Genomic DNA, 15,160 nt, shown 5'->3' with positions numbered 1-15,160 from the left:
AGCCATGGAATCGCCGATGATTAAACCCCTATCACTATCCCCCTCTACCTCATCCACGACCACCCATTCGCCCTCTGAACTTTCGTTGTTCGTAGAGATTGCTTCTTCATCAACAGGTGGCTCGACGACCAGTGGCTCCGTTACCGGGCCCTCTATCACCCTAACTTTTTCCTGTAAAGCTTCGACCTCGAGTTCCAGCCTTGCCCTATCGAAGCACCCTTTACAATTGAAACTGTCAGCTACTATACCCCTAGAACAGGGAAACCTCCCGTCACAAGCTCTACACAACACTAGTCGAGGTCGAGGCATACTAACACTATTGCTAAAGCTAGACAATAATAATAATCAAAAATAGGAAAATGAGAAACGTTAACAGGAAATTAAAATAATGTAAAATACATTAGTATGCGAAATATACGTAAGAGATTGTACGAAAAAATTACGTAAAATAGAATGCTCAACATTAAATCACGAAGAAGAATATATATATATATATATATATATATATATATATATAAGAATACAACACACTCTAAAAAAAAGTATCAAGCTACAAAGTACAATTTATACGTATTAGAAATAGCTAACTATCTCAAATCACTAACACTACAACAATAGGCCCAAGTGGAAGGAAAAACAAAGTTATTGAGAGTACCCGGGAAAAAGTATACACTGTTTGCTAACACTAACGTCCACATGAAAAATGGCTCTATGATCATATCACGTGAAAGCGTGCACCACACATTGGTTTGAAATTGTTTCTTTGTATTTCAAAAATTGTATGGGGTGGGGTTGAACCCCCAAACTTGAATATTGTGCTTATTAATTGACCCTGTTGGACACATGGAATTTTGCCTCATCATCCACATCTGAGCTTCTACCTGAGGTGAAACAATTCATTACTGAAATAGAGAAATCATTTCCGCATCTGGACTTCAGAGAATGGCTGTTTTACTTGGTTTTTCTTATTGAAATGACAAAACTGTTGAATGATTTGAGTCATTATTTTCAGGGAAAAGATGTCCTTCTTCATTCATTGGAAAAACTCTCAAGTTTCAAGCTATCACTGTGTTTCATTGGTGGAAATAGACTTGAAAGTCTGGAGGGGGGCACTGTGATGATTGCTTGGGGGGGGGCATGACGATGATGATAATATGAATGTATATATATACGCGTATAAATCAGATCAGTTAGCTCCGCTTTGATGCTGAAAGGCAATGCCTTTCCCCCATTCCCCTGATCTCTGCCCATTCTGTGTGTGTTTGTTTCTCAGTTTGAAAAAAACTGTTTGATCACTTCTCCACTCAGAAGAAATATTGTAACTATAATGGTTTTGATTCGAACAAAAACATTAGTAAATTAAGTAATCCCAAAAATGATTTCAAGGAAAAATTTTCGAAGAAAGTCAAAAGTGATTTAGAAATTCTTTTGAACCCATTTATAGATTACCTTAAATATGTTGATGTGAGTTTGTAACTAACACTGATTAACTTGCAGTCATCAAGTTTCCTGAAAAATCACTTTCGTTCAACAGAACTTATTTCTTTTTATAAAGATCATCCAATAGAAAGGTTTAGAAATATACAGCATTTTGGTCGTAAATACTTGGCGATGTTTGGATCGACCTACGTTTGCGAGCAAACATTCTCAACGTTAAATATGAACAAAAACAAATATCGCAGTTGGCTTGGTGATAGGTTTTTGGAAGCCGTTTTGACAATGGTGCCAAAGAGGCTAAAGATTGACATAAAACATCTTGCGAACCAACATAAGCTTCAAGATGCTCATTGATCTGTATGCATTGAATTTTTTTTTGTGACTTTATATAATTTTCTGTTACTATTTATTTGTTTCTAATGAAACCAGGATTGCAGTATACTTTAATTAAACTGTGTAAAGCTCTTTGGTTACTTAGAACAGAGTGGTGCAGTGATAAAATTCCGGTCCACCACTGTAATAGAGCCACTAGTATTCATAAGGATTCCATCCCCAAAAAAAGTGAAGGATACAAATTATATACAAATACAAATACCACGCCACAACAGGCAAATTGCCCAACGAGGTGGCTGACTTCCCAACGAGGTGGCTGACTTAAGAACATCATGGATCCCCGAGCCATTTTTTGGAGGCCCTACCTACTACTGCTACACCACACCCCCCTCCTCCCGCGGAACCCCCAACGAATCGGTACATGCGGGAATGTGCGTGTACGTGTAGTGAAACCTGACGTGAAGTTTTTTGTTTCTTTGTAATGCTTGTTATGTGTAGTGCTGCCATCTGCCACCAGTTTTTCTAACTATGAGTGAAGTGTTATGATTGAATGATTTATCGTTGTAGGACTGTTGCTCTCTGTGGCGAGACTTTTTAACGGGGGGATCGGCTCGCATTTGCGCCTTGAAGTTGGGAACCACAGAAAACCAACTTCAGCCGACCACCACTGTGGGGTTCGAACCCGGATCCTCGCATCGCGAGTCCGTCACTATAACCACTAGACCACCACGGCGGCATTTATTATATATATATATATTTATTTACTTATTTATTTATTTCTGAATATGCGCTCCATTTCTCTTGGGAAATATAAATGGCAATCGTATATGGCATTATCATAGATTCACTCTTGCCCAAACAAAAAATATAGAATTGAACATAAAAATTATGTCATCCCAACCTCTTTAATCACCACAACCTTCTTTTTTTAATGCACTATATACATCTATTATTATTCTTCTTCATGTGTAATGAGTTTCATAATATTGCTAGCGAGTGTGAATTAGAGCAGTTCTCCCTTTCCCGGGGGGAGGGGGACATAAAAGTTTTATAACGTAAATAGTTGGTGGCCCGCCAGCAGTAGCCAACTCACATATTCATCCCGCACACTGACTGGGTTATGCTATCCGCTTGTAATTTCGTGCAGATTTGTGAATGTCCCCGACCAAGTGGATAGTAAGGTAGAGGCTTATGGGGTCATAGTGAGCAACACAGTATCATTGAGCATGTCACTAAACGTAGAAATTGGATGAATCCAGTTGTGTGGTTGTTGCAAAAATAACAATTCAATCAGAATATGTTTAGATCCTCATTGTCTAAACAAGTTCATCAAACATCAACATTATAGAATCCCTTTATAGGATCAATTGTTGGCCAAGCTAAAAGGTTCCAAGTTCTTTTCCTTACTTGATGTGAGGAATGCATTTTATTGTATTCAAATGGATAATAAAAGTTCTGACCTATGCATAGGTAATAGAACCTAGGGACTGAGGCCATTTGAGCACCCCCCAATAATTTCTGAAAAAACAATGCAATACACTTCCCTCCTCCTGCGTATGCGCTTCAGTCCCATATATATGGGATGACCAGCAACTTTCAGCCCCTCCAATGTTTTCTTCATGTCGGCGCCTCTGGACCCATGTACTTTTATTATATTCAATGGCAGATATGGAATTTTAGTCATGCCTTTTGACTTGAGGTGTGCTCCTGAAATGTTCAAATGTTCCAGATGGTCATGGATCATCTACTACTACTACTTCACCACACACCAACTCCGGTCATATATTGCCATACAGCAATTTCCAACCAGAGGAGTTGGGTAGGAAATTAAGGCTCCATCTATCGGTGGTCGCCCAGGCTCAGTAGGTAAAGAACTTGCTTCTAACATTATAGATCATCTACTGAAGCCATTCCGTGATATTCATCCATATTTTCATGATATCATTATGCACAGTCCAACCCTTTGTGAGCATTGTGAAAAGTTCAAGTTAGTTCTCAATGCCCCTAGGCGCAGTGGCCTCAAGCTCCAGTAAAGAAAAATCTAGATAGCTGTTGAAAAAACGTTGGTATATTTCGGACATATAGTATCATCTAAGCGACTGTTTCACCAGATCCAAAAAAGATACAAGCAATTGCTGATGTTTTGTTCCAGCTGTCAAGCAATAACTGATGAGATTTTTGGATATGGCAATCTACATGATGAAGCTTGTGTCTCAATTTTCACAAAAAACTGCAAAACTGAGAAACTTGTTGAAAAAAGACAGTTTGTGGAACTGGGATAAGCAAAGTAATCAAGCATTTGCAAGAGCCCAGAAACTTTTTCAATCAGCACTTGTACTTCAGTTCTTTGACAAAGATTTGCCCAATGTACTGTCGGTTGATGCTAGTTGCTTTGGACTGGATAATGTTGTATAAGCACAGGCTTGCTGTTACAAAACAAAAAGTCTGTAGTCTATACGATGGGCCACAACTGGATGTTTGGTCAGCCGGCGCAAGCAAACATTTTGATGCCCCCTTGTAATGTTGAAGGAAAGATGAACAGATGAAATTTGTGCTCCCTCTGGTCCGGCACCCAGGGCTCCAGACCTGTCTGCCCCCCCTTTAGTTTTAGCCCTGGTCTATACGTCTGCAACTCTCTGATACACAAGGAAGATACTCCCAGATAAAGTTATTTGCTGTGGGTCTCATATACATGAACACTTCCACTACTATGTCTATGGTCAACACATAGAAGTCTGGATAGAAGTCCACATTATTGGGCCTGCACATTACTGGGCGAGTTTCAAGGGAATCATAACTGAACGATGAGTGAAGTATTTCGTTTGGTAAATAATGATTATATGACAGATGTTTCTTAAAATACACATAGCATAGAAACCTGTTTTGAACACGTTCAATTTTAACTGTATTAAATAACAATGTGGATTCCAAATTATGTTGCAGTATTCCAAAAAAGATCAAACATAGGAATTGAAAAGTAACAAGATAGTTTCAACATTGTGAAAAAGCTTACTATTACAAATTATAAAACCAAGACTTCTGGATGCTAGACACAATATAATTAATATGTTGGTTAAATGAAAAACAACTGTGAAATATTACTCCCAAATCCTTTACAACCATCAATACTGTAATCATATATAAGTGGAGAATGCCTCCTACTATACATAATAAATTTACACTTATCAATGTTTAAATACAACTTATTATTTACACACCATAAGTTCAGTTTGTTAACAGATTCTTGTAATTTAGCAGCGTCATCAGCATTATTAATAACATGAAAAATTTTTACATCATCAGCAAACATTAAGCATTTAGTATTAATGAAATCAGGTAAATCATTTATAAATAAAATAAAAAGTAAGGGACCCAAAATCGACCCCTGAGGAACACCAGAATAACATGCATAGCAAGAGAATTTACAACGATTAAAAATTACTCTCTGAGATCTCCCAGTAAGGTATGACTCAATCCAGTTGAACAGATGTCTAGAAAAGCCATCTATATCTATAAGCCAATGATATCTATCCCAGGGTTCTCAGAGAATGTGCTAATGAATTGTTAGGGCCAGTCGCACAGATATACAGGAGTAGTGTTGCTGAGGGTATCGTCCCAAGGGATTGGAAACTTGCTAATGTTGTTCCGATATTTAAGAAGGGTAGTAGAGAAGTTGTGTCCAATTATTGTCCAGTGAGTTTGACGAGCTCCCTCTCGAAAAATTTGGAAATTGTTATCAAAAGGCAGTTTGTGAAGTGGATAGACGAGAATAAGGTATTGTCGGATAATCAGCCTGGGTTCACGAAAGGGAAGTCATGTGTAACTAACCTCCTTTGCTTCTATGATCACGTGACCAAGGCTTTGGGTAAGAGCAAAAATGTAGATGTTGTTTACCTTGATTTCCAGAAGGCATTCGATCAGGTCCAAAATGGTAAACTCTGGAAGCGTTTACACGCGATTGGAATTGGGGACAACTTGCTGAATTGGATAGAATCGTGGTTAAGAGGTAGGTCGCAACGAGTTATGGTGAACGGGGAATTCTCTGGTTGGACAGGCGGCGCAAGTGGAGTTCCTCAAGGAAGTGTCCTTTGCCCCATACTTTTTCAACTTTTTATCGATAAACTCAATCAGGGTATCAATGGGATTACTAGTAAATTCGCAGATGATGTGAAGCTAATGGGGATAATCGGGAATCAAAGCGATTGGGAGTTGCTCCAGACCAACTTAAACAGGATTGCAGCATAGGCAAATAAATGGAGCATGATGTTTAGCGTTGATAAGTGCATGGTCGCTCATTTTGGTTTGTGCAACCCACGGTTCTCTTACGTGTTGAATGGTGTCACTATCCCGGATGCAACTAGGGTCACCGATTTGGGAATTCTCATTGACGAGCGGCTTAGGTTTTCTGAACATTGTTCAGCAGTGGTCAAAAAAGCGAATAGAATGCTTGGTCTCATTTTCAAAAAGGTCTCTTCGCGTTCTCCTAAAGTCATTCTTCCGCTTTTTCGAGGCTTAGTTCGTCCTGGACTGGAGTATGCTGTAAGGTTTTGGAAACCATACCTACAGAGGGACATAGACTTGGTTGAAGGGGTGCAGAGAAGAGCTACGCGTGTCCTTATTGGAACACAGGGCTTGAGTTATGAAGAGAGACTTCATTTTTTGAATATGTTTACATTGGATGAACGCAGATGTCGAGGAGATATGATCAAAGTGTTCAAAATTTTCAATAGGTTGGATAGGATGGACCATGAACTTTTAGTACACCGCCAACCGACTGCTTTACAAGGGGACACCAGTATTGATTGGTAAGGGACAATGCAAGGTTATGGTGTCGTAGGGGGGAATTTTCTCTAATAGGGTTGTCAATAAATGGAACAGCTTAACCCCGGAGGTAGTAAATTGTACCACAATTGACACGTTTAAAAAGAAGTATGATAAACATGTTGGGGTAAATCGAGAAGCTATTCATACTTAGAATAAGACAACCATAAGTATTCTTTATGGGCATTGTATAATATTTTATCATGCGTATATATTGTTTATAATGTTTCTAATTACATTTTTAATTGGGTTGCTTTATTTTTGAAATATATGACATCCATATTTGTTATGGGCATCTTTTTCTCAGCCACCTCGCTTGGCATTTTGCCTGTTGTGGTGTTGTATTTGTATTGTATTGTAATTTAATGGTTTCTATGACTAATAAAAAATCTTTTTTTTATCTTAAAATAGAAAATATCTTTGAAAAGTTCCCACCCCCTTCCTCCAAATTTTAAGTCGAAAAAATCATTGGTTCCTTATACATGTTAAAATACAGTAATTTAAATTATGGGCATCAAGAATTGCAAGAACGGCTATTATAAGATTAAATTAAAATGTTATAGGAATATTCATAAAACTATTAATCCATGGGTATGCACAAAATTATTTGCTCCCAATGTGGGATCATCCTCTATTGTTCACATGTTGAAATCTAAAAATTGTGTTATCAAATGTTGCATGCAGCATTTCAGGTGGAATGAGAGTGGTATGTAGCACTATGCTGGTTTTTAGATCTTACATGGAGTGCACACAGTACAACCTCTAGAGTCTCATGGGTTAAGATCTAGAGATCAGGGTCAGAAGTATTCACTGGGAGGAGCATAGGGGCTGTGCTCCCCTAAAATCAAAAACGAAAAATATTTTTGAAAAATCTAAATATTAAAAAAAAATCATAAATTGCTGTTTTAATCAATTTAAAATCCTGCCTTTTTAAGGTCAGTAACTCAAAAGTTACCTGGAGGGGATTACCTGTATCCAGGACTGGTTCAACTATTAGATCATTGTCGGTGACCAGAACAATGGAGCACTTGTCAATAAGACGAAATTGAAGTTTGTTTGCCAGCCCTCTGCCACTGAGTTGTGCATTTGATAAGCACATGAGTGCATATTAATAAGGGGTGCATGAATTTTTCTTTGCCTAAGGGTGCCAGGTATCCTTCCACTAGCCCTACCTCTCTATCCTTTCTATAATTCAAAAGTGTGCCTCCCCTTTTTTCTTCACAAAAGACAGGCTCTATGTAAGCCCCTGATAAGGGTGGGGGATATATACAGGGTGGTAACTATCAACCACCCAGTAATTACACACAGGATTTTTGTGAAAAATTAATATTGAAAAGTGTTTTTGGTTTTTGTGATTTGACCAATAATTGTCATTATTACGCTTAAAAAATTAACTATGTCACTTCATAATCCTGCCAAATTCATTGAATGTACACCAAACATATAACTTGGTGTTTTTGAAGGTGATAATATTCTATTAACCCTTAGAGAAAATCAAGCCAACAAAAAACCTGTTTTTTTTTTCTGTAATGTGTGTGTGTGTGTGCACTTTTCAAATTTGTACATGGTTTTTGTATACAATTTTTTCAGATTGCAGATTTTTGAGTTCATCTGTGACGTAAAAAAAACTATTGCTCCAAAAAATCTGAAATTTTGCAGAATTGTTTATTTGTTAGTGAAATGAACCTCAGATGTAGAAATCAACTGAAGTATTTTTTAAAAAATCTTGAATTCTTAGATTTTTGAAATTTATACATTTTTCAAATTTTAAAAATTCATAAAATTTTAAAGAAATGATCAGATATCAAAGTTCAACATTCATTTTACTAACTCATGCCGTTTAAATATTCCTACAAAATTTCAGAATTTTTGGTGCAGTAGCTTTTTTATATTTTAAACGGATGAGCTCAAAAACTAATTTGAGAAAATCACATTAAAAGTGTTTTTTTATTGTTCAGGTTTACACTATAGTTCATTAATTTTTTATTTTATTTTGTAAAAACAAATTAACCCGACTAACACAATTTTTTTTTGCATTTGATTTTCAATTGAATGAAATATTTTTTAAAGTCATGTTTGAAAAATCAACTTCAGGGGTTGCGACACCCCTTAAATGAATAAATTATCACCCAGTGCCGTCGTAACACATGGGTCCATCCGGGCACGGCACGGGACCTCAAGAGAAGAGAAACCTCAGAACCGTCTGTCAACTAAGTAGTTGAATTTTGCGAGAATTAGTCAGGTCGGGCCTCAGAAAAATCACTTGGCCCGGGGGCCCCATGATGCTCTTAAGACGACCCTAGTATCACCAACAAAATTTTGAAATATTTTTTCCAGTTTTAATGCAGAAGTTTTGGAAGATTTATTACATCACAGCTTTTGATTGTAATTGTGCAACACAATTAACTTGATTAACAAAATAGGCTTGTTGAATGAAATTGGTCACAGTTACAAATTACCATGATGAAGTTACGTTTATGATGAAGTTATGTTTTTACGGCATCTCATTTATGTTATGAGAGTGTGTGTATGAAACAATATGTAAAACCATATTTAGAAAAACAAGCAGTAAAGAGTAGCTTTTGTTCTAAAAATTAAAAGCTAAAAGGGGGGGGGGGCATGATTTTTCGGAAAAAAAATTAAGAAACGACATATAAGATCATCTCAGAGGGGCAGCAAAATTAGTAGTGCCTAGGGTGGTGAGAACCTGAAGTCTGTCTCTTCTAAGAAGGACCTGGGGCAAGTGCCCCCTTATAAATATGGGCCAGAATGAAAATTCATCTGAAAAAAATAACCACGTCCTGCACGAATCATGTAGGCTGGTATAAATTTAGAAGTCGTGTCAAAATCTTTCTGGTAAAAATGTAAAGTCAATTTATTAGCATTTCAGCGGGATAAAAATCAATTGCAGTCAGAGGGAAACTAAAAACCTTCGTTGCAACATGTGTAAATTGATATAAAAATGTGACTAGATGAATAACCAATAGAAAACATCTAAAACCACTAATTATTTTGAATATGCCAATTCATAAAATAATTAGTTTGATTAAAAGTTTCTGACTGAATCATTGTTATTATTTAACTGATCCCACCAGTCACCTTCGCTAAGCTTTCTTTCTTACATCCTTCATTGAAACTTTTTACGTGCAGAAGTTTTGATGAAATTTTAAAATTGCTAAAAAAATATTGTCCTGTTTTATTGATCAATGTTTGATCTGATTCAAAGACTTTTTCACAATAAAAAAATTATTGTGCTGTAAATACTATGCACTGTATGCATCTTCCTTCAAAATATTTCATTTAACAGTGAAGGAGAGAAAATTACCTCTCATTTTGTCAAAAAGTTTGGATTTCAGGAAAAGAATTTTTCAAACAGATGTCATTTGGCTAATGCTTTAATTACAAATTTGGAGATAAATTCACCAATATAGCGAATAAAGGTACTATGTAATAACAAGGTTACAACGTCACACTACGCAAAGAGAAAAAGCACCAACTGTGAGAGAAAAGGGCCAAGCTTGCTTCTAATGACATTGAATATTTCAGTTCATTTTCAGAAATTGACAACTCCCCCTGCTGAGGGAGAAATTTACTTTCATTCGGCATTTGGTGAGTAACTGACCATTAGAAAAATGAAACATCACAAAAAATTTCAAAACATTATAACTTTAATATGTGTCTGATCCTAAAGTGGAAAACACTTTTCTATACTAGTTTTTCACAAAGTATCACAAGTGTAATTATTGGGCGGTCAATAGTTGCCACCCTGCATATGGAAGAACTCTGCGAGATGCGATAGTGATATTCACCAATAAAGTGTGCGTGTATCAATTATTCAATACATAGTTCTGAGAGAGCTTTTGGTTAATCTTGTGTTAGGATCGAAGTAACTGAATTGCCTATGATGCCCACAAAATAGGCTATTTTAAAAGTTGTCTAATATTTACTTATAATTGTACACCTTAAATGAAATCTTGTAGAAAAAGGGAATGAGAATGAAATCAGTATAGAAATTGCATCATACTCTCGCATGTGTTAAATATCTCCGCAGAACTAAATGTTACTGATGGAAACAATTTTGTAAAATGTGTTAATGTAAATGTGTAAAATGTTATGTATGCATACACCAAAATATTTATATATGTTTTTAATGACTTGTAAAGTGAAATTATATATTTTTAATTTTTTACAAAATTATTTGCTCCCAATATGGGATTCTACTTTATAGTTCACTCATTGAAATCTTAAAATTGAATCATCAACTGTCACCTTACACTTCCAGGTGGAATGAGGATGAATTTAATGTATTTTTCTTGTATGTTTCTGCGTGAAGAATCATATTTTATTGGGAGCGTATTTAAATCCTAGAATAAATTTCAATCTTCTAGAAATCACAAAAGAAAATATTGCCAGCAATGATATCAATGAGGTTGACATGTGCTCAGAAGAAGAATACAGCATTAGAAACAGATCAACTCATCGAAATTCTGCTGACTATGGCTCATCACCTCCACATCCGAGACAGATCCGGCACAGAAGTGATCCAGCAATACACCATTCTAGACCTGTGCAAAGTGAAACTTCACGCAATCCTCAGAGAGTGTCCCAGTCACACCAAGACCCTCAAAGAACTCCACAGAGAAGAGCTAATCACCACAGAAGTGGCCAGCTTAGTGACCCACAGTGCAATCGAATTCAACCTGCTCATAATAAGGGACCACAAAGTCATGCAGGTGCTCATCATAGACAACCACATGGCTTTTCTGAACCGTACCAACCTCAGTCATACATACGAAGTGGACTTAGAATGCCATCACCTAATCAGACTCGAGTGAAACAAGATACTGTAGGTCATTATATGAATCCTGGTCATCATGAAAGAAGAAGAAGTAGTACAGGTAGCCATCCTCCTGCTAGGCAGAGAATGTCAGAATATGATCCTGTGTCAAAGTATGATGATTCTTTAGACTGTGATTCATTTTCGGACAAAATGATAGAGGGGGATAATAGAGTCAGATACTTTGTTGCACTTTTTGATTATGATCCTCAAACAATGTCTCCAAATCCTGATGCAGCTGATGAAGAGCTCCCTTTCCAAGAAGGCCAATTAATAAAGGTTTGAATTTTTTCTTCTTATGTACACTTAGAATACTTAAATTTAATATTGAAATTTTACTTTGTGATCTAATGGAATGTAAGTTAATCCTTTCTTCTGTACAATTGATTTCGCTAAATTCCCACTCTAAAAAATTCCATATAATTTTTCATAAAATACGCCCTCTTCTGATTTTCAGCAGGTGCTTGGGAAGGGGGGATAAAATATATTCTGTTAGAAATCAGTTTTTCAAAATATTTGGGCAACTCATAGCCAAAATAAGATGTTCTTAAGAAGGTGAAGTATGTCATCAATTCGCTGGAAATCAAAGCATCAGATACGCTAAGCTATCGGAAAGGGTGAAAAAAAATCCCATCATTCTAGAAAAATATATATATGTACTACATGAAACATGAGAATTTGTTTATTAAATCTCCCCCATGATTCCTGAAATTCTTTGTTTTGTTTATTTCAAAGACTTTAAATGTAAATGTATGGTACGTGAGATGGTTTTTTTTATTGGCATCTAATTATCATAATTTTGAAAGTTATGAAATTTCTTTAGTTCAAATTACTTTGCATTTCTATGGGCAATGACTGTGTTTAGCTGAGCCATTTTAATTTATAGCTTTAAAAGTTAGTTTCTTGCTCTTGCAACTAATGAAAAACTGGGGTCTATGAGAAAGCCTTTTTTTCCGTTATATTTCCCTGAACATTTTTTATTCTTGATTTTTGGGTATTGATAAGTTCTTAGTCGCAACATTTCAACTATTCTTCTAGTATTTGCCTGAAGCAGTGTTTCCCAAAGTGGTTGATATCTCCTCAGACGGGGTGCTGAAACAGACCAGTGTGTGTCTAGGTGTAAGTGACTATAGGTATTTTATAGCAGTTAAATAAGTGTAAAATAGGAAAAATTAGACTCAGTAGTCATAAACAGTTGTAAACTGACAGTGTGTGAGCAAGAAAAGGAAGTCAAGAACAGAGCTTCTGCTTGAAAAGTAATGTTGACTACATTAACTTTATGAAAGGAAAGCATTTTTCTAAGTTCTCTAGACAAAAATCATGTGTATCTTGTGAAAATCTAAAAAAAAAACAGCATTTCTAAATATATTTTTTCCTCCTGCTGTTTTTTCGAGGGGGGGGGGGCGTGTGTTATTTACCAAAAATTACAGTTAATAAGAATTTCCCCTTTTATGCACCACTCTAGGAACAATATAACCATGTGATTTGTTTTTTTTACCATCAAAAAATGGGTAAAGGATTTTGGTTGGACCATTCATTCTACAGTAGAACTTCTCAATAATGGAGACCCATTGGACCAAAAATTTTTGTCTGTAAATAGGGAGGTACGATATACAGAGTCTGTTCATCATAAGGTCGGGCCCTGGGTGAACTTCAATTTCAAGGGCCCTTTTATATATAACATTCTTTGAGGTTATGTTATCAGAGTTGTGAATGTTTGTTTTCTACAGGTGCTGCCATTTATTTTCTTCCATATTCTGAGGTGAAAATGGCATGACATCAAGCAACAATTATGTACAATTACTATCAAAATAAATTATTATATATACTATGGTGTTGGCTTACTTTGCACTTTTATCAAGGTATTCAGCTTTTAAAAGCTTGCATTTAAAAATTCAATGACATGAGGAAACTAAATATGTAGAACAAACTCATGATTTTGGACTTTGAAAATAAGCATGATGAAAATATAAACAAATGATGCATAAAGATGCAGAGAGGATATATTTTGTTCCAAATAGCATAGATTTCTATGAAAAGAGCATTTAGATATTATTCGTCAATCAAGATTAATGAATAATTACCATAGACTATATTTACATATCTTTACAAATTAATGAAAAGTATGAATTGCTGTCAGGTAATTTATTCAATAAGATACAATATCAAATTTGAATGTGTGTGTGGGTCAAAACAGTCACTAAAATTGACTTTTTTTTTCTTGCCTTCAGTGTTGCAAAGTCTATTGAGTTGGTCATATTGTAAATTCAAAGTAATATCACTTTCAAATGAAAGTACATACTGAAGGTTCTGAAAGTTTTTTTTTGACCCAGTACAGTTCTTAGGGTAGACTTTCAGTTGTAGGTGGGTCAATCTTTTTCAAAGGGGAAAAACTTTGCTCACACTTGTACAACTGCTTATGGGAATAGTCATAGAAATTTTTAGAGCAGAGCATTTTGGGATGCTGCTGTAATGTCAAAAGGTTATGCAACTTTTGTAAAACTTCACTAGAATTTTCTCTCGATTCCCTTTTTAATTGGCAAAAACTACTGAAATTCTTCAGTAAAATCATCTAAAGCAGTATTATAATGTTGCTGTAACACTTCGGCTTTGCGAAAAACTTCATCTGTTTCGCAATCTAAAAAAGAAAAATTTTCCAAAATATTTTCTATGGCTTCTACATCATCCTTGAATGGGTCCTTGATTTTTGACAGGACCCTAGACTAAGACACTTTCCTAGCTCTTTATATTTATTTTTTCAAGAGAATTTATAGTTTTAAATATTGGAAAAATATAAGCCCAATACCTAAGGTCCCCAGAGCCCTGTCAGCTTTTCCCATGGGTGGCTGGTTCATGGTTTTAATAGCCGCATGATCCCTCAGGAAAAGAGATTATATGAGCAATGCTGATGTAATCTAGACATGAGCATGTCTCCCTATCAGACTTGAAGTGACAGCCACATCAATTCAAAATATTTTTTATGCAATATACATTATTTTACTTCACAGATCATCACCTTATAATAAAAGCCTTGTGTATAAAAAATTCCCAGTTTTACAGGAAGAGCAAAAAGGGAAGGGAATGTCTCATTGAATATAGGAACATAACAGAAAAAGGTGTTTATTTTTTTCTCTATAGTGAGCATATCATTGCTGATTTCTTTTTCAAAAGCTGCAATAGCTTTAACTTGCTGCTGTATCCATCTGAACTTCCTAGTAGGCTCATGTCCATGCTTTAAGATGGCCCTGCACTCTGGAACCTCCTTGAAAAAATTCTTTGATGGGCCTGAATTTTGAATCTTCAAGAGGGCCTCATAAATTGATTTTTGTTGAATGAATAAAACAAAAATGAGTTAATCTATGGGTGTAATCCCTATCATGTCTCGTATGGGGCATGCATATAAATACTAATGAGGGCCCCAAAATTGTTCTCCTACCAGGCCACTAAATGACCAAGTCCGGCCCTGCTGATGTACTTTTCATATTATTCATATATTCCATCAATAACAATAATATAATAACTCCCATATAACAACATGTTTCTCCAGTCCCTTGAGAATCATCATGTTGGTGCTTCACTGTATATGAAAATATATATAACCAGTATCTTTTTTGTCTCCTGGATATAAATTACTGTTGGTTTTTGGCTCCTGTGGCTCATTTAGCAACATCCACTACCAAAAATCCAAATGTCATATAACATATGGGAAAATTACTTTCCTGGTAAGGAAAT

General features: G+C 35.8%; 1 protein-coding gene across 7 annotated transcripts in view; it reads left to right on the top strand.

Moving 5' to 3' along the window:
- The window catches only part of LOC149073001 (RIMS-binding protein 2-like), a 240,323-nt gene that overhangs the window by 176,775 nt on the left and 48,388 nt on the right, over window positions 1-15,160 (top strand). For 6 of the 7 annotated variants that reach the window (XM_089246380.1, XM_089246386.1, XM_089246383.1 and 3 more), the window contains 2 exons: window positions 10,980-11,707; window positions 12,467-12,547. In XM_089246380.1, the coding sequence (XP_089102506.1) occupies window positions 10,980-11,707; window positions 12,467-12,547 (809 nt within the window). The remainder of the gene's footprint in view (window positions 1-10,979; window positions 11,708-12,466; window positions 12,548-15,160) is intronic. The other variant, XM_089246381.1, reaches the window with a different exon arrangement.

Source organism: Pholcus phalangioides, unplaced genomic scaffold, assembly GCF_987345545.1.
Source record: "Pholcus phalangioides strain wild (caught in Gottingen) unplaced genomic scaffold, Ppha-v1.0 ptg000017l_1, whole genome shotgun sequence".
NCBI lineage: Eukaryota > Metazoa > Arthropoda > Arachnida > Araneae > Pholcidae > Pholcus > Pholcus phalangioides.
The sequence above is the reverse complement of the archived record's forward strand: the minus strand, read 5'-3'. Positions and strand labels throughout refer to the sequence as shown.